This window comes from Mus caroli, chromosome 11 (assembly GCF_900094665.2).
Source record: "Mus caroli chromosome 11, CAROLI_EIJ_v1.1, whole genome shotgun sequence".
In the NCBI taxonomy this organism is placed as follows: Eukaryota; Metazoa; Chordata; class Mammalia; order Rodentia; family Muridae; genus Mus; species Mus caroli.
In genome coordinates, this window is record NC_034580.1 from 2,880,676 (window position 1) to 2,905,117 (window position 24,442).

The 24,442-nt window shown below is 51.3% G+C and overlaps 1 protein-coding gene across 5 annotated transcripts in view; it reads right to left on the bottom strand.

Annotated features, from left to right (window-relative positions):
- Window positions 1-24,442, bottom strand: part of Camk2b (calcium/calmodulin dependent protein kinase II beta) — a 90,731-nt gene that overhangs the window by 40,886 nt on the left and 25,403 nt on the right. For all 5 annotated transcript variants that reach the window (XM_029483713.1, XM_021178099.2, XM_029483714.1 and 2 more), the window contains exon 2: window positions 12,312-12,406. In XM_029483713.1, the coding sequence (XP_029339573.1) occupies window positions 12,312-12,406 (95 nt within the window). The remainder of the gene's footprint in view (window positions 1-12,311; window positions 12,407-24,442) is intronic.

Sequence of the window (24,442 nt, forward strand, 5' to 3'; positions counted from 1 at the left end):
GAGAGAGAGACAGAGACAGAGACAGAGACAGGCAGGGAGAGAGAGACAAAGAAAGACAGAGACAGACAGAGAGAGAGACAGAGACAGATAGAGAGAGAGACAGAGACAGGCAGAGAGAGAGAGAGAGAGAGAGAGAGAGAGAGAGAGAGAGAGATGGGGCGGGGAAAGCAGGCTTTTCAGCACTAAGGACAGCAGCTGCCTCCCTGCCAAGAAAGGGAGGGGCTTGGAACAGAACCGGGAGGGGGTGGAAGCGGCATTTAGAACCCCTACCTCTTGCTGAGTGCTGAGCCCCTCCCAGAATGGTGAGCCCATAATGGATATGCCAATCCAAACCTCAAAGGGGTGCCTTTCTCACCAAGGGAACTCCCTAGGCCCAACAGAAAAGGAAGACTGCAGGCACCCATTTAAAAAGGCAGTTTGGGGGTGTGCAAGTTTGGGTCTCTGGCCCCCAGTGCTGGGGCAAATTGTCCACCTACAGAAAGGCAGGCCTGGCCGAGTCTTCTCTGTGGTCCGATGCCTGAGGTGGGCAGTGTGGTCTAGGATACCAACCACTGTGGAAACACACTTGTACTTTATTCAAGGAGCTACGCCCAGAACAGACATGTCCTTGGAACAAACCCAGGAAGGGGGCTTTCCTACCGCCCTGGACTCAGGCCTCACCCCACTGTGTCACCAGAAGCCCTGGCCTCCCTACTCCTTCAAGGAGATCATCCACTCCAGCAACCACTGGCTCCTCTTACAAAATATACTCAAGCCCCGCTATGAGGTGTCATCTGACCAAGCAGGCACAGCTGGGGGTGAAGTGGGGGTGTGGGGAAGCACCCCATGTGTCTCTCTCTGTTTGGAAGCTCAGAGACAGCTCCTGTGGCTCATCATGTGTTAGGGGCTCAAATGTGATGAGAATTTGCACCCCAAACAAGAAAAGGGCACATGGGGGGCTGTATATGAGCTGGCGTGTTTACTTTGGCAGTGGCACACATGTGCACGCACACTCACGCATTATACACCTGCTACCCCAGGGGGCTGGCTAAGGAATCTCAGGCAAATGATGTGCTATTTTTTCCTCCTTGAAGAGGAACACCCCTCAGATAGAATACAGCATTCATCTATACTCCCATAAAAGTACTTATCAGAAAATAACAAAACAAAAAATACCCAACACAATTTTACTCAAATTTTTTACTAAAGCGGAGCCTGCAATTATCCACCCGCCTGCCTGAATTCTAATGATAGTGCAGTGTCCCGAGATGCCACCCCCGGGGATGCCGAGGCCTGGAAGCTTTTCTAGGTGATTCTGCCGTGATCTCACCGTGCAGGCCTAGCTTGCTTAGTTGTCTACTCTGCCAGACACAAACTTCAGGTGTCCCCTGAGCTCGGTAGCAAGTGTGGAGGACCTCACCAGCAAGGTCCAGGCCATCAAGAGACCTGAGAATCGAAGCAGCTCCAACAGAGCCTGCACACCCATGCTGAGTGACTCACATGGGATGAGGCAGCCCACTTCTCCACCCCCCGCCCGCCGCCACAGGATGCTCCTCTGCACCCGCAGAGCAGGTGACCCAGTTCAGCCTCAAAGCCAAGGCTTTGTGTTCGTGCTCAAGGGCTGTGACAAAGGCTTGGCCTGCATCCTCTGCAGCCTGCAGCTTCCACATGCTGAAGGATCTGTGTCCTCTTGCGAATGCTGCTGCAAGAGGACAAGCAATGCAGCCAAGGGCCCAGAGGAATGGCTTCCTGCCTCCCTCACCCCATGGCCTTATGAAAACCATTGTAAGACCCCAGACCATCCGAAGCACTCACTTGCACAAACTGGGCCAATGCAAACTTGTACAGTCCCTGGGTAGGAGAGTTTATGACTTAAGGGTCAAGCTGCCTTCCAGGCTCTCATAGGTTTTGGGGACTTGCATGACTGCATGATTCTCTAGGGATTCAGGGAGCGGAATGGAAGTAGTCTATGTACACAGGTGACAGGGCTAGTGTCCATCACCTTGCAGATGACAGGAGCAGGGGCTGCCCCAAGGTGCTGGCAGTTAGGCCACAGCATGTGGCATGCCCTTCCGAAGCATCTGTCACATGACAGGTACCATCTGCGAGTGTTACCGGTGATAACCTGTTTAATTCCAAAAATGCCCAAGAGGCAGAGGTAGCAAGCTGGTGGCTGGGGACAGGAGGGATGGCCCACCTTTGATCCCAAAGACACTCAGGGTGTGGTTCCAACGACTTCCAGCACCTGGAAGCCAGGGTAGCAGGCCTCATAGGACAAGTTGAAGTGATATTTTGTAGTCAGTCTCTGCAAGTGACTCTCATTTCCTGTCCCTTTTTTCTAGAGATAAGAAGGCAGAGATTCTCTGCCCACTCCAATTACCTTCCCCTCCCCCAGTTTGCCACCCTCGAGCCCCCCCCCCGCACCTGCTCCCTGGCAGAGGTGACTCATAACCCAGGGGGTTGGGGTGGCAAGCAAGAGGAGCCAACAAGCAGGGGACAGGAGGGGCGTGGGTGGCTCCCAGCCCTGCCAGCTGCAGGCTGTCATGGGAGGACACTGGGTGGGACAGAGAAGGGGCAAGAAGAGGAAGATACAAGGTCCAATTTCACAAGAGGGCTCCCTTCTCTCACTCCCTGTGGTCCTGGGCGTCTGCAATTCCGGGACCGAGCTCATGCCAGCTGTACAGGTGTGAGTCTCACATGCAGTATGGCTTGGGATAACGGATATGCCTGTGCTGGCCCTCATTTGCCTGATGGGAACAATGACAGTGTCTGATGCCAAAGGACTGTGCTTGACTGAACTCTGGAGTGTGTAGAGGGCACACCCACACCTGATGCAGGCAGGTTCGTGGGGTTTCCTCCACTTATCAGTGGGCACTACCCTCACCCCAGAGAGGTTGCCAGTGATCACTGAGAGCCTCTCCGTTCTGTAGGGAGACTCAGGACCTGTGAGGGAACTTCAGAGATATGCACTCCAAGTAGGAAGGGCCTAGGGACATGGACCCTGTAAGTGGGGACAGTGGTGGGTCCCTGCTCAAACCACCCTTGCTCACGTACATGGGCAGGAAGTTGGGAAATGGCTGACCATGGCTTCCTGAGCTAAATCAGCTACTAGGAGCATGAAGCCAAAGGCAGCATCACTGGCTGAGGTGGATGTCAGTCTGCTTGTGCTGCCTGGGGTGGCTGGCGGGATACTGGATGAGAGATAGCTGGAAGTTCCTGATGGCCAGGGCACATCATGTCACAGGATTCTGTCCTTCCTCAGTGAGCAGCAATGGGACCCAGATTACCCATAAGGCTTTGGCTGAGTGTCCAGGAAACTGCAGGTCGTTACAAGGCCCAGCAGGGGCCTCAGTCTCTCCCCATTCAAGGGGTAGCAAAGATGCCACATCCACCATTGCTGGTCCTGTTCAAAATCAACAAAGGCCACCACAGAGAAGGGCTCTCCATCCAGCCTGAATCTCCTTCTGATCACTTAGGGAGCTGGGCACATGCCTAGCTAGTGCTCCCAATTGCAGTGGGATCAAGGCCCTGCTGTCTTTGCCTTCGGCACATGGAAAGACCTGTTCCAAAGGAACTGGCTCAGCTTGCTCTCTTTCTCATCTCTCTCAGCCACATACATCCTGCAGGGCCTGGGGGTCAGCCATCGTAAGTCTCAAAGGGCTCAGAACAGCCACTTCACATAATGCCCTGTGTCCCAGCCCAGCCCAACCCAGTCTGGTAACCACACAGTTCAATCCCAGGTCCCACCCATCTAGACCTTGAACATCAGGATTTCACACTCTCAAGGGCCATGCATATGCATGCCAAGGAATCCAATTGCCAACTCTTTGCAGCAGTGAGCTGCCAGCCTGGAGACTGTGGGATGCCCTGCTGGCTGTAGCTTCACCAGCACCCTGTAGACCTGGGTGGGTACCAGGAAAGACAAAAAAGTGAGTTCAAATCTAAGGACCGGTGCAAGCTAGCCCAGGGCCAGTAGGGAGGCTTGAAACTCTAATCTTAGATTTTTCCAAAGACAGGGAGCTGATTGGGTGGGGAATGGTTTGTGAAGGAAGACTGTCACCCGGGTGAAATCCCGCCTGAGCAGAGCTTTGCCACATTCCCCAGGCTAGTTCGAATGGAGACAAACTAGCCCAGGCCCGCCCTGGTCAGCCTAGGCTATGCAGGCTTGCAGTGCGGTCTGCCTACCCAGTCTTGGGGCACAGCTGGTACAGAAGCTGAAAGTGGGTCAGGGACAGAGACTAACTAGTTCTTATGAGAGACAAGTGGCTCTTGTGGGTGAGCAAAGACCACTCCCCACACAACCCGCAGTTCCCCAGGGGAAAGGCTTCTGTCTGCGCAACGCGGGCTTTGGGCAGACCGGGAAGAGCTCCTGGATTCCTTCCGGTAGGAGTTCTCCAAGGGTGCCCTCCAAGGGCGTCATGGGAGGTAGCAAGCACCTAACAGTGGAAGTGACAATGAGATGGGCCCTGGAGGAGGACACTCGGACTTCTGTCTAATCCCTAGGACCAGAGATGGCAAGGGTTTCCAGTCAGGCCCACACACGAAGCTGAAGGCTGTCAGGCCAGAGAAGTGGAAAGAGGTGACTCTCACTGTGGCTTTCTGTACATGTTTTGTTTTAAGAAAGCATCACAACAACCAGCAATTAACCAGACAGCACCAGCCGGCAGCCATGAGGAGAGGCATCTGTGTGCAGGTCCCACAGCTGCCTGCCACCCCTCTGGCATCAAGAAAGGAAGCAGGGCTCCCAAGGGACCCTGACCACCTGCATGGAGCATGCAGTTGTCCCTAAGAATTGCCACCCACACCAGAGTGGAGGGCCTCTGAACTATTTCCCAATTCGTCAGCGGTGGTGGGCATTCTGGGGCTGCACGTTGAGGACACTATCTTCCCTCCACAGGGTCCACTTGTCCTTCAGCTGATGTGCCACTCCCAGGGTCCTCTGCAGACGAGAGAACCTTCTGTGCACACGTGGGTGCAGCTCCACTTCGAAGCAGAGATGTTGCTTGGCAATCCTGCTCTCTCATCGCCAAGCTGGCAGCTGAAGCAAGGTCGTGGGGTGAGGCCTAATATTGGGGTCAGTGCTGTGTACTGCCACAACAGAGAAACTAGGGAAGTCATCACATGCTCAACCATGTGTCGTCCCCCAGCTCGGTCTCTAGGGATAGGACAGTGACTCTCTCCATCTTCACTCCCCACCCAGAGAGGGCACAGCTCTTGTTCATTCTTGCAAGCCACATAATTATGCAAACATTCCCCTGTTGACACCTGGGTCACCAATCCTGGCTATCACACAGCTTGCCTTCCCCAGGCCTGCTGATTCATGGTGCTCTGAGAGCAGCCTCAGAGACCTGCACGCATGCTCTTCCATGGTCTCTGAGAGCGTGTGACTGCAGCTTTTGGGTCATCTCATCTGACCAGTGTCAGCTCTTGTGCTGGTCATGCCCATTGCCCTGGAACAGGACTCCTACATCCCTGGCTGTGAACAGGGAGGGATCAAAGTGGACTGGACTCTGAGGTCTCAGCTTTGTCAATCACTGTTCTTACACAGGCCATGGTTTGAACAGCTGTCCCCTCCCCCAGCTCTAGGGCCATTAGTCTACACCTGGGGTGATGTCTCCCCACACACAGGTCCCAGAGCAGCCCATCTCTTCAGATACCATCAAAAAATCCTCCAGTGACAGTGGGTGAGTTTTGTGTTAGAGACTAAGCATCATGTCGCACGGTCATGGGACAGAGCAAAAGCTTTTGAGGTCAGTAGCCTCGAGAGTATAAGACTCACTCTGTGGCCCTACACGGTAAGTCACAGGCCATCTCAAGGCTCAGGCTACATTCCTGCCACATTTCCTGGGCATGGTGGCCTGTGCCTAACCTCTGCCTCCCAACTGTACCCACCACATCTTTCTTGCCCTTTCCAGAGACTTCAAATACTGCCCAGATCTTCACGTGCATCCCAGACTGGACACCTAGAACCCAATCTGGCCAGAGACTTGCTCTCATGAGGCTGGGAAGCACTTCTAGCTGCTAAGGACATAAAAGGGGGGGGGAAAAACTTAGCAAACGAGCTTTGTAGCTCCAGCCCACTTATGTAATGCACACTATTCACTGATGCTCTGGGCTCTACCCTGAACCAGCCACATAAACCATGCAGAGGTCCTATCATGTTCTTGTAGCCTGGTATGCAAGCATCGCCTGTCAGCTGAGGCCAGTTTGCAGCATCCCAGCTCCCATGGGAGCACAAGGAGAGGAACTGGCTCCAAAGAAGTTTCATCTCCTTTTGTGTCTGTATCGCACTCTGGGAAATACCTTCTCCTCATGAGAAGCCTGGGCCTGCTGGGTCTCCAGCCTCCCTCCACTGAGCTGCAAGCAGCATCGGCCATTTCACAGCAGACCTAGGACCACAGCTCCTCTAGGTAAGGCACAGAAGCGTCCTGTGGCCCAGGGCGCCTAGCCTCTGGGGACAGGGGCTCCTGCAGAGTGAGGGGATGTCGTCTGGAGTGTCCTCTCTGAAGCGGGTTCCCATATGGACCACACCCAGCCCTTCCCAGGCCCTGCTCCTCCAGAGCTGGCTTGGGACCTGCTTTCCCACGCTCTCATGTTACTATACCACCAGCTTGGCGCCCCAGTCCAATCTGTACAACTCTCTCCCTAAACCCTTACAAGTCCATTTCTTTTTAAATTTTATTTTATTGTATGTGTATGAGTAGTTTTCCTAAATGATGTCTATGCATGTGTGTTCCTGGTACCCAGAGAAGCCAGAAGAGGGTATCAGATCCCCTGGAACTAGAATTACAGATGGAATTATCAGCTACCACGTAGTTAGAATCAAATCCAGGTCCTCTGGAAGAGCGTAATCACCTCTCCAGGTCTATCAGTCAGTTTCTCTCTTTTTCGTTTTTTTTTTGTTTGTTTGTTTTGTTTTTTTGGGTTTTTTTGAGACAGGGTTTCTCTGTGTAGCCCTGGCTGTCCTGGAACTCACTTTGTAGACTAGGCTGGCCACGAACTCAGAAATCTGCCTGTCTCTGTCTCCCAAGTGCTGGGATCAAAGACGTGCACCACCATGCCCGGCTCCAGTCAGTTTCTTATAACCAGTGCAGCCATGGGACATCCCTTTCCCTACTGGGATGGGCCCAGAGTCAAAGCAAGGAGAGATGAGCTGCTGAGAATTGTGTTGAAAACCAGGCCTCAAATGGGTCCACAGTGTGGGCCTTGGCCCCCTTGGCCCTGTGTATGCCTTCTGTGGCAGGCAGGTGGCAGGGGTTGGATAGGACTCTGCCAGGTTTGAGGGACGTCAGAACTAGAAAAGTTAGGTTTCCCTAAGCCAATTTCACCCACTTTACAGAAGGCCGAGGCAGGAGGGCCCAGACCCTAGCTCCCAGCAACTCCCTTCCTACAGGCCATCCCCAGGAACCTCTCTTGATGCCCACCAGCTGACGGGGCTCAAATCCCCAGCCTTAGCCTTGCAAGAAGGTGAGCTCCCTGTATGGGAACCGAGCAACAAATGACCCTAGGAGAGCCGGGCTCCCGGAGAGAGGTCTTCCCTGGTAACCCGGCAGGGCCTCAGATGAAGACTATCACATCACCCTTGTCTACCCCAACCCAGGGGTGGGCACTGTGCGCAGCATGGTCTAGGGGGCTCCAAAGCCTAACCCTTGGCAGCCACTTCCAACCACACTGATTCCAGCCTTTGGCATTGTTCACACCAGCAGCAGTCTGCCCTCAGTCTTGATGACTCTTCACACAAGCCACCACACCCCAAAACCAGTCAGCATGAAGCAGCTCGCCCTGTCCCCATTTCACAGGTGAGGCCACAAAGGGCCAGGGTTCCTCAGCCATGGCCTGGCTCTACACTTCAGATTTTTCTCTGGGTTCCGACGTCAGAAGCTTAGACTAAACCAGCTGAGTTTATAAGCTGTCTTCCACAGCCTTGTTCATGCTACCAGATCAAACCCAGGATGACCAGGTAAGTTTGAATTTCAGACAGTCTTCAAAAATATTTTTTAATATAAAAATGTAATATGGAGCATGACTATACTTAATCTTCTACCTGTTTATAATAATATAACTAAAATTATTTATCAGTTATAAGATAAAAACTATTAGGTGTGAAATCTGGCAACTCAGTCTGGATCCCTCATTCAGGGTGGCTGACCCTGAGGACGGGGACTCCCCCTTCCAAGACTCTTCACCTGTCCCCTACACCCCATAAGCCCAAGTCCAGTGACAGAGCAGAACAGTTATGGACAGACCCTGGCTCTGGGAAGGGAGTACTCCCAAGGGAAGACATTCCCGCTGACAGGGGCAGAAGGGTCCCTGTGCTTTTGGCCAGGGAGCTGGAGAGAAAGGAGGGGAGGGTCTCCAGGATGAAAGGGCACTGCCTGAAGCACACGCTCAGGCTGCTGTGTGCTGCAGCGCCTCGTCTCTATTAACCCAGTTCTGTGGATTCTGCATGCTCATCCCTTGGGTAGAGGGGCGTCTGGGGTTGTGGGTAGTGAGGCCAAGGAAGTCACATTGTCAGCTACAGCAGGAACCTCACATGTGCACCCTAGGCCCACGCACATCCCAGGCAGGTTTCTGAAAAGATGTAGACCCTCCCTCCAGCTGCACCCCAGGACCCCCGAGACGCCAGGACAGCTTCTCCCTGTCAGCTTCAGGCCAGGTGTGACTCCTAATGCAGAAGACACCATGTGAGACTTTGGGAGGCCTGGTGCCAGGCATGCAGCTGGAGCTAGCTGGGCATGGACCTGAGGGTGAGAGGAGCTTGCTGAGCCTGGCCCCTCATCTGGGAGAGCAGCCCACATGTGACGGCAGGCCTGGCAGTGACATGACCTGGGACATCTGATCCCCACTGTGAGCCCACTGCCTGCCCCAGCTGGGCTCTTCTACCCATCAGCTTCTGTAAGACCGTTGCCTCCTCTGTACCCGGTAAGTCCGAGTTGTCTACGGGTGTGGGGGAAAGTCTCTCGGCAGCAGTGGGGACCATGGCAGGGATACACTCCCATTCCTGCAGCAGAACCGAGGAGCAGGCTCTCCGGTCACACTGTCCTTCCATGTACAGTCACTAACCAGGCAGGACCTTTGCCCAGCTTATCTCCACACACGGTGTCCACAGGGACAAGGCCACCCCCAAAGGAGCAGCTGCTACGTGTGACAGTGAGGAAATGGAGTAACAACAAATGACGTCTCTAAGACTCTGCGCAATGATCTCTACCTCAGTCAATTAATTTCCCCTTAACTGCTTTTGTTAAGAGTAGTTTAATAATCTCTAATTATTTCGTACATTCACAGACTGGATGCCTCACAATTCTCTATTTAATTAAGTATTAAATTTTAAAATCGGAGTGTTGCGGCCTTTGGCACGGGGTGTGTGACTCTGAGCCCTGTCATTTACTGGGAGGTCTCATCTCTTATGGATTCGGTACCAATGTCCTCCTCCTGGAAGCAGCTTGAGGGACCAAAGCTGCCTCCCTCTGGGTGCACGGGATGTGGGTGCTCCCAAAGCCTTGGGGTGTCAGAGGAAAAGCAAGGCCCTCATCTTTTTACTGAATTTAAATTATGAATGTAAGTGACATTCAAGTGTCTAGAAATATCCCAGTGTTTGGGGGTCCCTACCCCTTTCTCCCTACTTCAAGAAATATGAACCCAGCCTATAGGAAGGGCAGAGACTCCACGGAGAGCCATGATGGGTAGCATGGTCCCATATAGTCTCAGCTCTAGGCTGGGACAGCGGCTGCATGTGCAGAGGTCAGCAGTGTCCATGCGAAGGCCGGAGAGTCAGAGGACCACCACCACCTGACCAGGCAAAGGGGCAGTGGGGAGGGGCCGCAAGCCTGGCCACGCCCAGGCAGCCAGCCCACTCTCCTGAGAACTTTATCTTTCTTTTCTTTTTAAGAACTTTATCTTTCTTTTCACTTGGGGGAAACTGAGGTATAAGGAGACTCCATGCCAGGTGTCCCCTCAAAAAGGAGCTAGTTACCCACCTTGAAGCTAACAGCTCACCTGACTCCCTCTGCCTCAGCCCTTTCAAAGTGTGTAAGAGGCTTGGGGACCTAAGGGAAGGCAGCTGGGGTAGCAGGGACACAGGGCAGAGAAATGCTGGCAAAGATAAAGGCAGGGTTCTGCCTGCCAACCAGAGCCAGGAAGGAATACCCACAGTGCCACCTCCTGGGCATCACTGGCCTCCCAGAACTGTCACCAGGGTCCCTTGTGATGCAGACTGTGGACATAGGGAAACAGAGGCAATGCCCACAGCAGTCAAGGCAAGGCTAGCGCTGGGTTAGTCCTTACACTCAGGTTTGATTCAGGGTCAGTAGGGTCAGCTCCTTGTGGGACCCCTTGCTGGCCAAGATCCTGGGGCCATACCATGGTCATAGTATGATCATGTTGGCTCCACCAGGTGTGACAAGGCATCCACTCAGAGAGACTGCCAGGAATACGGCTGAATGTCAAAGATGCCCTAGCTATGTGGTCCTGTTACCATCCTGTTGCAACCAGGCACATGGTGGAATCAGGGCTGAGCATTTGGTGACAGCAAGCAGAGCTGGAGTTACATGGCAGGGACACATGCTGAAGCACCCAGGCAGGATGGTACGCAGTCTAGGGTTAGAGCGCAGACAGGCAAGACCAGCCAAGAGCAGATGTTTGACAATGTTTGATATTTCTATGTTTAGAGCCCCTCATAAAAAAGATGTTCAAGAAAAGGCCAAGGGCTGGACAGTGGGGAGACCCTCTGTGGAAGACAAAGCAGCCAGGGTCATCCTGCCCTCCTGAGAGCAGACCACAGCAGAACATCCCTATAGGACGCAGTGGGGTGGGGAGTGCTGTTTGCTGATGTTCATAATTTCAGACCCACTCTTTGCTGCTGCTTCACCACCCACCACCAGCTCAGCTGGCAGAAAATATGAACTGTTCTCACACTGGGCCTGGGCTCACTTTGAGTGTGGAGAACTCCACACTAGTTCTGTGTCGTGTCAGAGAAGAACCAAGCTCCTAGCCCAGGATCCTGAATCAGAGCTCAGGACAGAAGGGAGGCCCATTGGCAGCAGGTGACCCACATCTCGCCCATGAAGAATTTCATAAGGGACACAAGCATCTCCCACCCAATGCAGCTCCCTATCTAGGGTGCAAAAGAGACCATGCTCCCTGTTCCTGAAGGTTTCTGTATATCATCCCCTGCCTTGCCTGTTGGGGATACAGGTCCAGCCCCAGGTACTTCTCAGAGATACGGATGAAGGCAGGTTGGTACAGAAGCATCATGGGCCTTGAAGGTCCCAATCAGGTTCAGAGAATGCCGAGAGGAAACACACAGGAGAGCCCCAATGGTCTGGTATACAGCAGGTGCTCAAACATGCTTACACATAAGTTGATAAGTTGCAGGAGTGGGGTCAGCTATGTGACCTGTGAGCTGCCAGATTGTAAACTGTAGACCCTGCAGTCAGCAAAGCAGTTCACACTCTCAATATGCCCACTGGATGAGACCCTGCCTCCATCCTAAGCCAGCCCCCAAAAGCAGCTCCCAGTCAGGATGAGAGAGGTCAGGGTTCCTCTGCTCTCTGCCAGCTCAGATTTTAGTCTGGAAGTTCACTCAGGCTGCACTGTCTGAGGACAGGGGGCGGAGGAGGAGGAGGAGGAAGAGGAGGGATGGGAGGAGAGGGGTGATGTGGCAATGCCACTCGCCACCCCCAAGGCCTCACCAGGCCTTCAGCCCACACTGCTTGGGGACGCGATCCAGATCCCTCGGCTGATCCATGACTCCCACTCATACCTGGACCCATCCCCAGGAAATCACCAGAAAGTGGCTTCTGATAACCACCTAGCCTGAAATGATGTGCCCTGCCCCGATGCAGGCCCTGCCTCCGTCTGTCTGCGTGGCCCGCCCAGCCAGCACCATTACGTAAACCTGCGAGCCTGCAGAGGCTTCCTTGGGGGCAGGCAATGGCGTTCCCTGCTCTGCAGATTCAGTTAAGAAACCGTCTGAGATACCCCAGGCGAGCCAGGGCTAGACCCTCACTAACATGGATGCCAACAGCAGCCCTGCCATTGACCACACACTGCTTTTCCTTGGCCATAATTTTTAGGGAACTATCACCTGAGTCCCCCAGTGCCTCCCCAATGTGAGGACTTCTCTTCAGGTCTGGGGCAGAGACCCCTGCAGGCTTGGGAAGGAGAAGAGGCTACATGAGAACCCCTAAATCAGAGACCAAAAGTTGGCTCCCCCCAAGTCCACTCAGCCTGACCTATCTTGAAGGCAATGGCACTCCTGATCCCTCACCACAGTCCCGAAAGGCTGAGACAGTTCCCCCGCACACCTACACACAACCCCTGCCACACCTTACCTCTGGCCGACAGCTTCTTGGTATTAATGATCTTGGCTGCATACTCATGGCCGGTACAGAGCTTGACACAGCGTCGGACCACAGAGAAAGCCCCCCTGGCGAGGACACAGGGCAGCAGACAGACACAGGGAGAGAAAGAGAAAGGACCAATTAATCTCCAAAGACATTTAGACCTAGTCTCTGCCAGGCCTTAGGAACATGGCCAGTGACCAAAGGGAGCCTCTGCCCCTCCCACACAGTTCCTGGCCACCCTACTTGGCACCAGCAGGACAGGGCCAGACAAATACTCTTGTGGGGACTCTGAAAAGGACTAGCAGCTTTAAGAGGGTCCCCACTCAATCCCTGTGTAACACCCAGGTCTATCAGTCAGCTGGAATGAGACGTGTCATCAAGTTCCTAATACCCAGGCATAGTCCACCAAGGGGCAAGGCCAGGCTGGAGGGGGTATACTGGTAATTGGTGCAGCTGGACAGAGGGACTCACAGAATGTTTCACAGGGAGAAACGTTACATAGCTTAACCACAAAACCAGAGGCAAGGACCCCCTGGGATCCACAGCCATCCCGTGTCACTGAAGAGGCCACAGGGTGGGTCACGGTGAGAAAGTGCTGGACCTCAAGGGTGTGACTTGAAGTGACAGTAGTGTCAGGAGAGGTTTCTGAATGCTGGACACAAGGCCAAGCCACAGAGACCTGGAGCCGAGGGGAGAGGAGGCCAATCCAGGCCAAGCACTCCCTGGTCTGTCCCCTTCCATCTATCACCGCACCCCTAAAGTAGTTCTGATCACCACAGCTCAGACCGTGACTGCCACTGTTTCTTTTTGGAATGAGCCTTTGTTTAAAAAAAAATATTGTTTGCTTTCCTAGAAAACAAAAATAAAAACAAAAAACAAAAAACAAAAAACAAAAAAAACAAAAAAAAAAAGAAAAAGAAAAACAGAGCTATACAGAGAAACCCTGTCTCGAAAAACCATTAAAAAAGAAAAGAAAAACAAAACCAAAAAGTAAGTGCCTTCCATCTGACTGGCCTCTTATGACGGGCAGTTACACCCCTCAGACACTGAGCTCAGTGGCTCCAGTTCAGGGGCTGACACAAGGTCTCACCCAGGCAGGCCACCACAGCCCAGCTGCTGTGACCCTGTGGACAGGGTCAGGGCTGCTCCGGGGCAGGGTGGCAAGCATGGCATGTGTTTAATCTGTTGCTTCTTGTTCCATTTTCCCACTTAAGTCTCTCTGTAAGGGAAATTTAAAGAAAGAGTTACTGGTGGGTTTTCCCCCTCCAGGTTTTCTTCCTTTTTGATTTTGGCCCCATTAGACAGAAACCAGAGCCTTGTGCACTGCAGGGAAGTGCTCTACCTCTGAGCCATTCTCTACCCGGGGTTAGCATCCTTCACAGCCACTGTGTTTGGACTGGCTTCCTCCTGCCTGTTACTTCCTGAGTGCACATCTATGAGCCTCAGTTTCCCCGTGGATATAGCGGAGCAGCAGGGCTTCACAAGGTGGCTGTGTGGCTCTCTGTCCCAGCCAGCTTTGTCTGCCGTGTAGACTCTCCTTCTTTAGCTCAGGGGGCCCCATGTTGTCATCTGTGATGCTCAGGCCCAGTGGACACAATGGGTGCAGCCTCCCAAGGGGAGTCCAGAGTCTAGGCTTTCCTGTGCCATGGGCAAGACCTCACAGGGGGCCAAACTGTGCATCTCTGAGATGTCAGACAGTGTCTCAGTTGGGCAGCCCATATACAAAGCAGGGTAGAGCTTCCCTCACCCATACACCATCTTATCCACAGAGTAGGCTCCCGGCTGCTGACCAGACCCAGGGAAGGACGTGAGTAAATGTCTGTGTGCCACAGCCCTCCCCCAGGGTGAGGGCATCCATACACAAAACTATCAAGAGCCTGTGGCAGGTGGACAGTCTACAGACTGTTTGGTAGCTCCCTCCCTAGTCCAGATGCCCTCCTTTCCTCTGCAGAAGGCTCTGTGCTGTCAGCTCAGGTTTGGGCTAGGCACCCAGCAGTGATGGAAGAAGCCAGGCCTGGGCAGCTGCCAGAGGGAAGGAGAACCAAGGCTGAGGCCCTGAAGCAGGGAGGTGCAGGTACAGCCAGGCAGCCAAAAGTCCTACTGCTGGGCCCCTGCCTGGCCTCAACCACAGGCAAGACCCTGATTTCAGCAATTCAGATACCCTGCAGGGAGAAGATGACTGCTTATGCAGTAAGGGAAGGAAGGCTGACCCCGGATGATGACTGTGCCTATCTCTGGTGCCTCAGGGCCATCTCTCCTCACCACCACAGCCATCCCCCAGCCCACTGCAAGCATGGAGAAGCAGCTGTAGAACCACTCTCTCCTTCCCCACTGTCACAGGAATGCCCCCTAAAGGTGGCCACAGAGATGTTTATAGCACACAAGCAGTGGGAAGGGGGCTGATACCTTGGGCATCTTCAAGAGCAAGGAGACTGATGTCATTGTTGTTTCCCTCAGGACTCACAGCACCTGTCACTCAGATTTATAATTCTCGAGGAACACAATGGTGTAGACTGTGACCCTGTTCCCAAGAACTCAGTCTCTGACTGCTGCCATCAGTGTCTCGTGATAATTTCTCCTGTTGTTTCCAACCCCCACCCCCACCCCCATACTCCCTACTATGGACCCAGGATTTCCTTCATACCAGGCAAGCACTCCACCATCTGGCCCCTTTTTACTTTTTTCAAGATAGACTGTCACTAAGTTGCCCAAGCAGGCCTTGGATTTTTTTAAATTGAGAAAATATCATATTTTATAATTTTGCATCTCAACTTTTAAAAATTGGGAAGGAAAATACTTATTTTAATGCATAATATTTTAATTTGTCCTTTAGAGAACTTCATAAATGCACACAATGCATTTTGCTTATGTCTACTCCCCCTGCTCTTCTAACTCCCCCTAAATTATCCCAATACACGTCCCTCCCAACTTAATTTTTCCCAGAGTCCATTTAAGCCTTGAACTTTTGATCTTCCTGCTTGCTATCTGAGTATCTGGGATAAGTTTCTCTGCTCTGTTATGACCATTTCCCTGCCCATTTCTGCCCCTTTCCACTGCTCCTCTCTGCAGGCAGGTCTGTGTCCTGCCCACTCTGAATTCTGGTGCTTGGCCCAGCCCTTAGTCTGCCATGGAAGTCAGAACAGACTGCAAATGTTGCAGATTGGCTAAGGATGCTGCAGCCCTGGTGCTGATCCAGCCTAGCAGAGCAGGAGATGCTGCAGGAGAATGGAGGCCAGGAAGGAGGAGGGGCCCAAAACGGCTCATCAGGAGGGGTCCCCTCAGGCTCCTATGAAGTAGGCAGATGCCACAAGAATGGTCCAGAAAAAGGGGCCCAACGAACGCTGAGCTCTCATGGTCATAATGAGCAGAGACTGGAGAAGAGACAGACTCATGGGTAGGCTGAAGCCCCATCTTGAAGATATCTGAGGTGTCAGAGCTAAACATGTGTATGTGGCCATCTTTAGGGGGCATTTCTGTGACAGTGGCCCCTGGCAAGAGGCAGAGTCGCTGGGGAAGGAGAGGGTGGTTCTACAATTGCTTCTCCATGCCTGCAGTGGTCTGGGGGGTGGCTTTTCAGGGCTGGCTTTAAAGGGATGGGAGAGATGGCCCCAAAGCACAAGCCCAGGCAGGCAGGATGAGCAGCAGCAACACTTACCTGGCTTCCAAACGGGGCCACCTACCCATGGCAACAGGGACAGAAGTGGAGCCATGGCAGAAAAAGGTCCGGGGTTCAGGCCGACACCTCTGTTAGCCACTGGCATGCACATCATCTAAACACCAAGGTCACATGTGGAATGTCTGGTGTGGCTGCCTACTTCAGTACTAAGTAGAGAGTGATTTTGAATAACCTGCTCAAATCATGAGGCCCTGGGGCACTGAGCGTGTTAGAAGGCTTTTAAAATCAAATAAAGCTAATTAAAACAAGAAAATACTCTTTGAGCCCTGACTCAACGAAGGCTCCAAACACTGTCTCATTTACAACAGGATCAACAGTACCTGGGAACAGGTCCTGAGAGAAAAGGGGAGGAATTAAATTCCAAGCAGGATTGAAGCCTTAGAGCTGGGCAGCCCCAGGGGACTGCTTTCTACACCTGCTTATCACTGGAGTGAGCTCTCCTTTGCAAGCCCCAGGAAAGTCTCCAGGGGAAAAGCAGTCCTGTCAGATGACCACTGACCTCAGTGGGAGTGACAGAAGGTACTCAGTCTTCAGGAAACCCATTCCTGGCCTATGAGAGTCAGTCTGGCCATCTACTACCTTCTGCCCTGCTGCCCTCTCTTCATAGGCCCTGGCTCTGAGATGCCTGCTGCCCACTGCTAATCATCCGTGGCTCCCATGTCAGAACCCCTTCCCATTCCACTCTGTGGTCCTCTCTGTCCTGTACTAGGCCTTGCTAGCAGCACCATAGCCCTCTCCTGCTATCTAGGCTGCCCCCTGCTGCTTCGTCACAGTATGGCAACTGTAATATAGAAGCTGATGCCTGCAGAGGAGATGGTAGACCAGTAGTCCCAGGTCAGAAGTTACTGGTTCTGGCCAGGATTCCTGCTGGGGAGAATCAAGTCAGTCCCACTCTGGCAAAGACTGAGTTACCATGATTCTCAGCTCTTGGAGTATGGTTAAAATACTGGTAATGACATCCTCTGTCCTCACAGACTCTGCTCAGTTGCCCTCTGGGGACTTCAGATGACAAGGAGATAATGATTGTTTATCTTCTTGTAAACCATGTCTAGGTGAAATGAGATGACCTGTGCAGATGCTATACGCATTGTTCAGTATGCAAAAAACACTAACCTCATGGTTCTGCTTCCAGGATGGTATAGATAGGGAACCAGACCCCAGCCTCCCCCACAGCAGGCCACAGAGTCACTGCAGACTGCACTCAGGAGTCCAAGGGGTGTCCTTAACCACCCTCTCAAGGTTTGGGTTTATCCCCTTAGTAGACCTTTCCCCACTCCTTTCTTCAAACTCCCACCATGCCTCATGGCCTCTTCTTGCCACCTTAGGCTTTCCTGCCTCTGCCTTGGGCTTCTGCTGGCCTTGCCTGTGAGAGAAGCTAACTATTTGCATAAATACACCTGCCACCAGGACTTTGGCCCTCTCCCACAAACGCCTTTGGTTGCTTGACTACGAAGTACAGTGTGCCTTTCACATGCACTCAGAAGCCAGCTACAGTGGCAGCTCAGAGCCGAGTTGGGGACTTAGCCATCCACAGAAAGGCTGCTGGCAATTCTAGGGGCTCCTCTCTTTTAGGGAGAAAGATAACCAGTATCCGTGAGTGAAAACCAAAGCTCCAACCCTCCTGGACGTGTTTATGAATGGAGGTTTCCCATCAGGTTTCTTGTCTAAGGTCCCATGGGGTCAGGGACATGCCTCAGGAACAAGCACAGAGTCCCCAGACGACCCCCAGAAGATCCACCCAACAAGCCCACTCCACTAGATCCCTCGGGAGCCCCACCCAAGCAGACCCCCACAGGGATCCTCCTCTGCAGAGCCTCCCACCAGAACTCTTCGGAATAAGCTGAGCCGGCAATGGTTATTTCCTGCTATAAATTACCAAACAGCTGCTTTGAAACCAACCATTTCTCTAACCTTCTGACATGGTTAGTTCTAAGCAGGCCCTACCGACGGGGTCAAAGCTAAAGACAGAGCAGTAGGTGCATGTCATGGCTACACCGAGGGTCTTCATATTTAATTTATTCTTAAAGCACTAGTTACGTACTCACCTGAGCAAAATCCCTTTCTCCCTCTGATTATAAGGAGCTCTTAAAAGTGAAGAAGAGGCCTTTTCTATCATCTATCTACCTATCTATCCATTCAAGCACGAATGCATGCATATATGGATCCATCTATCTGACTGTCCATCCATCTGTCTGTCTGTTCATTCATCTATTTCTTCTAATCTAAGATGAGGTCTTGGTGTTTTCCAGGCTGACTCTGAACCACTCAAGCCATCCTCGCAACTGCAGAGTGGCTGGGCCTATAGGCTCACATCAGCACGCCTAGACCTTGACTACTTTAATGCTGACCTAAACAGTTTTCTGGACACACGAACCCCTGCTTGGGACAGAGTGCTGATGTTACCACAAGGTTTTTCAACTTCTAAGCAACAATGCAGACAGAACCCATCTATCCACCTATCACTAGCAGGAATTGCTTTTGTACTGTTATCATTATGATCACAATATCTGCGACAGAATAGTCAAGGTCATTAAGAATACACTGGAGTCACTGTGACCTTCCTAACCTGCACATTGCCTATGCAGGTGTGGCTTTACACCCTGTGGAGACTTCCTGTTACACAAGAGTACTTGTCTATCCTTCTGCTCCCTGTCCCCCCATCCGTATTCCGCATGCCTTGGGCACATCTTCCACAGCACGATCTGACATGTGAGCATTGTTTGCTGTGTGACACCCTGAGCATGACTTCCAGTAGTGAACCTCCATCCTCTGGTTCGATGGCCCTGGAGCAAGTGAGGAGGACATTCCAGCTGTGACAGAACCGAAGTCCTCACAGAGAAGTGCTTGCTGTCCAGGACAAGCTAAGCTCCCAGGCTGTCTGCCCAGCCCTGCCTAGCATCCAGATGTCTTGGATTCTGAGCACTGGGCTTGAGGTGGGGCCCTTCTCACTGAAGGACAGCACTGCATTCTGCCTGCATACACACAAATTCCAAGTAGCCTCCAGGCACCAGCCGTGGCTCCTCGGCAAGTCCTTTATTGGCTTTTGTCTTTTCCACGGGCTGCACCTCACACATCATGCTTACACTTTGGCAAGAGTCCCTCAAGCTGTGGAGAGCTCCCCTCATCTGACAGCCAAGAACTTCTCTTTTGGCGGCAACTGAAGGGCTTGCTTCCAGTTTGCCATCTCTTGAATGACCTGCTGTGAGTAGTTTGGTTATTTCCACAGTATTTATTTCCAAATGCAAATCATTGGGTGTTCTTACATTAATTTATGACCTTAGCAACAGTCAGCCATGCTCCAGCTGCTAGGCCCTCTAGCCCTGGTCTTTCCTGGGTCTCTGACGCTCTCCCCTGCTCTGTAGTGAGGCATCTGTTTCTTGGCATGTAGATGGATCACCCTGACCCATGCCTGAGTGGTCACATGCCTGATTAGCTGTGTGACCAATTCCCTTGTTTCCATGACGTAGTATGACTCCATTCTAAACTTAACAACATGTGCAACTGCCCCTATTTACTTTTTAAGTTTTTTATTTAGTTACAGCTTTTGGGTTTTTTGAAACACAGTTTCTGTATGTAGCCCTGGCTGTCCTGGAACTTGCTTTGTAGACCAGGCTGGCCTTGAACTTAGAGCTCTGCCTGCCTCTGCCTCCCAATTGGTGGGATCAAAGACGTGCACTACCATGCCCAGCTGTATTTTTAATTTTTCATCTTACTTACTTTGTGTTTGTTTGTGTGTGCATGTGGGTATATGGTGTGGGTATGAAATGGAACATTCTTTGTGTGTGTGTGTGTGTGTGTGTGTGTGTGTGTGTGTCTATAGGACTTTCAGGTTCTTTTGTTTAGCCATCAGCCCAGTGAGTCTCCCAGGAAAGCGGCTTTCTCCTAACCTATTTGCTACAGAAATCTTCATTCAAAAAAGGCTCCAAGAGAACCAAGCATTTTGAGGAAGGCACACTGACTATGGGTGGAACTCCGTGTGGCCCAAAGAAGCCCATAGCAGATGCTTCTGCAGGAAGGGTGACTATGTCATTCATCAAAACACACACCCAGATTCCTTGGCTTCACCCCAGGCCCACAGCTGCTGCCCTTGGAGGCTCTGTGAGCACATCTCAGATGGAGAAATCCCTAGCAGGGTAAACGTCTTCTCTCTGAGTTCTCAGCTGGGTAGGATTAGGCTAAGGGGACACATGTGGCTTCCTGTGATCAGATCAGACCTGTTGCCTGGTAAAGCTTACACGTGCGCCAATGGTTGTACACAGGAGCCCGGTTATGTCACCTCATGACTTCAAGTGCTGTGGGCGCAGGATGTCTTTATTCTGGTGATGACCCTCCATGACCTGCTCTCACAAACCTGTATTAAAAGCTCGGTCTCACAGGCTGTAGCACTTCTCAGTCTAACCCTTCCCTGCCGTAGCTGGACTGTCTAGTTATCCTGGTCTGTGGTTATCCTGGGGGTCTCGAGGCAGCAAGATCCATGTGCCTGGGTGGTATTCTAACAGGCTCTTGGGAGCTCCTCGCCCTCCCAGGAGAGCTGCTCCATGTTCTTCTTGCCCAACGCCCCTAATAATGAGACCCCCATCTGATGTATGTGACAGGAGCTGGGGCTCCCACCTCTTCCTGGATCCTGCTCATTCCCCCCAAAGCTGCTAGTGTCACAGGCCACACAGGACGCTTCCGTCTACTTCCCACACGGGGACAAGTCAGGAGCTGGGAACAGGGCCACAGCATCCTGGGCTGCTGCCAGTGGGATGGACAGCTGAGAGGGGCATGCTTGGGCAGAAGCAGAGATATGAGATGGATCGTCCCATCAGCAGGCACTGGCTGCTGACTCTCCCGTCCCAGCAACAAGCCAAGGATTGGCTGTAGAAGTGACAACTGTGGGGCAGGAATAGCACCCTGGGACACAGCTGTCTGGATGCCCGGTGGTTGAGCAGCAATGTCTGCTGACCCTAGGAGGACACGGAGGGCTGTATGTCATGTGATCTCTGGTTTGGAAAGACCCACAGGTCAACAGGCTGGTCCTTTACTTTTCAACATGACAGAATCCTATCTTCTGCCCCTCTCTTCCTCCCTCCACACAGGCACCAGGCAATCTGGAGATCTGCCCTCAACTCGGCAACTGGTTTTTCCACAGTAAAGGGCCCTGGGAACAAGGGTAGGGTGGTCTCAGGCAGCTCAGACCTGCCGAATACCCTTTTCTGATGTAGACTCTAGGATAATCTCCCCAATCTTGGCCCATTCCCCATTTTCCTAATCCTCCCCCCTCATGTACCAGGAAGCACATACCAGCTGAAAAGGTCACACAAGGCTGGCTTGCTCATCTCCCTGGCACCCTAACCATGGATCATCTGAGACTCATGCAGCATATTAATGAATTCCTAAGGTGAGCCTAGCAGGGACTGACCTCTCCCGGCTCCAGCACGGCCGAGGCAGCCAGGCGGCAGCAAGGTCAGATGCAGGTAGAGGAGAGAACCTGCAGCTAGGGCTCAGCAGACATGAATAACGGATTTACCCTAGTAGATATACTTGGAACAGGGGATGTCAAGGGAAAAAGATCAAGGTTCCTCACCCCAAACTCGGAGATATCAAGGAAAACATTGAAAGAATACGGCTTTGAATGAGACAGACCTGGGTAAAATATGTTTCCGATAGGTTCTTGGTGGTTTTGATTTGTTTAAAGAGCCAGGGTGGAAAGCAAAGCTGGGGCACTCTCTGGTCCAGGATGAAAAGCTTGGCACTCTCCCTCCTCTCTTCACACACAAGGCTGGACATGATAAGCAAAGGTCATGAACTCTTCCTAGATCCACCGGGGAGCTGAGGGCACAGGCAAATTGCTGTCACACTATACCTTAGCAGAGCACAGGCTCTGGGAGTCAGTGCTGGGGTCGGAACCCACTCACCTGGTCCTGGAAGCTCCATGTGGGCTGGCCAGCCTTGACGGCATACACTCACCCTTTTGTAAGTCTAACCGCCAGGAGACCCGGCAGCTCCCACAGGGAAATCAGGGGATCAGTCTCTGGGGCATCAGGCAATGGGAGTGGGTAGGTAATCATTTTAAATACATTTGAGTATTCTGTTCCTCTTAACAAAGTCTGTCACCTGGGATGCTGACTAACTAAAGCCAAACCTAACCCCAATCCCTTCTAGCTGCCCTGTAATGTATAACAAGGAAGGGAGGGAAGCAAAAGCAGGTGTGGAGTCACAGCCTAGATGCTGAGAACTGAGCACGGGCTGACAGAGCTCTCTCTCCAACATGCAGTTCCCGAATCACTGAACACCGGTCTACCAGAGTTGTAGCCTTTATATTATGTCCGACTTTCGACCAAACCCTACTAATTAAACAAAAGGACAAAAAGACACGGAGCAGGCAGGCTCACCATGTGGCAGGGAGATGCTGAAACTGGCAGATCGGGAGCTGGAAACAACCATGATCAACACGTTAAAGGCGCTAATGCGAAGACTGGAATACACGCAGGAGCAGATGGGCAATGTGATCAGAGAAATGGAAATTCTGAGGGAGAATGGGAAACAATGAGGCAAATCAAAGACCAGGGCAGAAAGGAAGGATGCCTTGCAGGAGCTCAAAAGCACACTGGGTGGGGCTGAAGAAAGGAGAAGGGAGCTGGAGAAGCAGTGAGGGCAAACTACAGAACTGAGACATGCAAAGGAAACTGCCCAGGACCTGTGATACAGGGAAGGAAGGGAGAAAAAAAAAAAAAAAAAAAACAAGAAACACTGGAATGACGGCAGAGCAGGATCCGAATGCATGCATCTAAAGAGCAGAGCAGTATCCAAACGCATGCATCTAAGAAGCAGGGCGAGGTTCTTAGCTATCACATCAGCTACTGTTTTCTCTCTTTTCCCTTCCCCTGCTTCCTTTTGTCTTCCCATCTCTGCCTGCTCTGGCCTAATGAGCATTTATATACTGGTTCCATTTTGTTCCTCCTCCTTCCTCTTTCTCTCCTCCTGGTCCTACCCCTCTCCCAATACATCTATTTCTACATTAGTTACAGTCAACAAAGATGCTGCTGCTGCTACTGTTTTAATAAAACTATTGCCCACTAGATCAAGTGATAGTATTTTTTATTTACTTATATTATTGTCACTTATTTTTCTCTTTCTTTTTGTAGATCTGAGTTTCTGATCCATGCCATCTTTTTCTTTTTGAAAATCTTAATGTTACTTCATAGACAGTTTACTGGTGAACAACTTCCCCCATGTCTGTTTGAGAACATTTTATTTCTCCTTAACAATAGCAGCAACAATGTATGTGGTGATTATAGCTAACAGATAAATGAGAAAGCCCACAAGGTAACAACATACTGCTTTGCTACCTGAGAACCAGGGCAATGCTGACTGTGAACTTAGATCAACTATAAATGCATACTGTAAGCTCTAGGAGGACTACAGATTTGTGAGGAAGCATCACTGACATGGTGAACAGGAGAGAGCTGAGTGAGAGAAATAAGGGGGAGAGGGAAAACGTGGAATCAGTGTATAAAATGTTCAGTTAGACCACAATGGACAAAAAGGGAAGAAAAAAAGAAAACAGAAAAGGAGAGAGAGAGAGAGAGAGAGAAAGAGAGAAAGAGAGAGAGAAATAGAAATATGATAGTTATTAATCTAAGGATATCAATACAACTGAGTCTAAATACACCACTTAGAAGACACACTATAGGAGGGTGGTGGCACACACCTTTAATCCCTGCACTTGGAAAGCAGAGGCACGTAGATTCTCTGAATTTGAGGCCAACCTGGTCTACAGAGTGAGTTCTAAGCAAGCCAGTACTATACAGAGAAACCTCAAAACAAAAACAAAACAAAAAAACAATAACACAAACAACAAACAAAAGACACACTAACTAGACTGGAGTATAAAACAAGACCCAACTATATACTGTCTACAAGAAACCCACTTTCAAAGTAAAGACAAACAGATTAGGAGTAAAGACATAGATATGACCCAAAACAATTATAGACTCAGTACTATTCTATCAAACTTTCTTTAGCTCCCCTGACCACAGAAATAGTAAAAATCTACCCACCCATTCATGTGTAATCCCAAGGGACACCAAATAGTCAAAACAATCTTTTGGGGGACAAGCTGAACAAAGTTAAAAGACACATTTCATGATTTCAGAACTCATTACAAAGTGAAGGTAATGAAAAGAAATGTGGTGCTGGCGTAAGGACAGACGCACGAACCAGCAGAATGAAACACGGTCCAACAACTTGCAATAAGGATGTTAAGTGGAACAGAAGGTCTTGTCAACAAATTCTGCTGGGAAAGCTGAATGGCCTTGCGCAAAAGGATGAAGTTGGATCCTTATTATCTGCCGTAAATAAAGATTAGCTCAAAATGGACCAAAGCCTAAATTTAAGAGATCCAATTATAAAACATAGGTGGGAATCTTCATGACATTAGATTTAGCAATGATCTTTT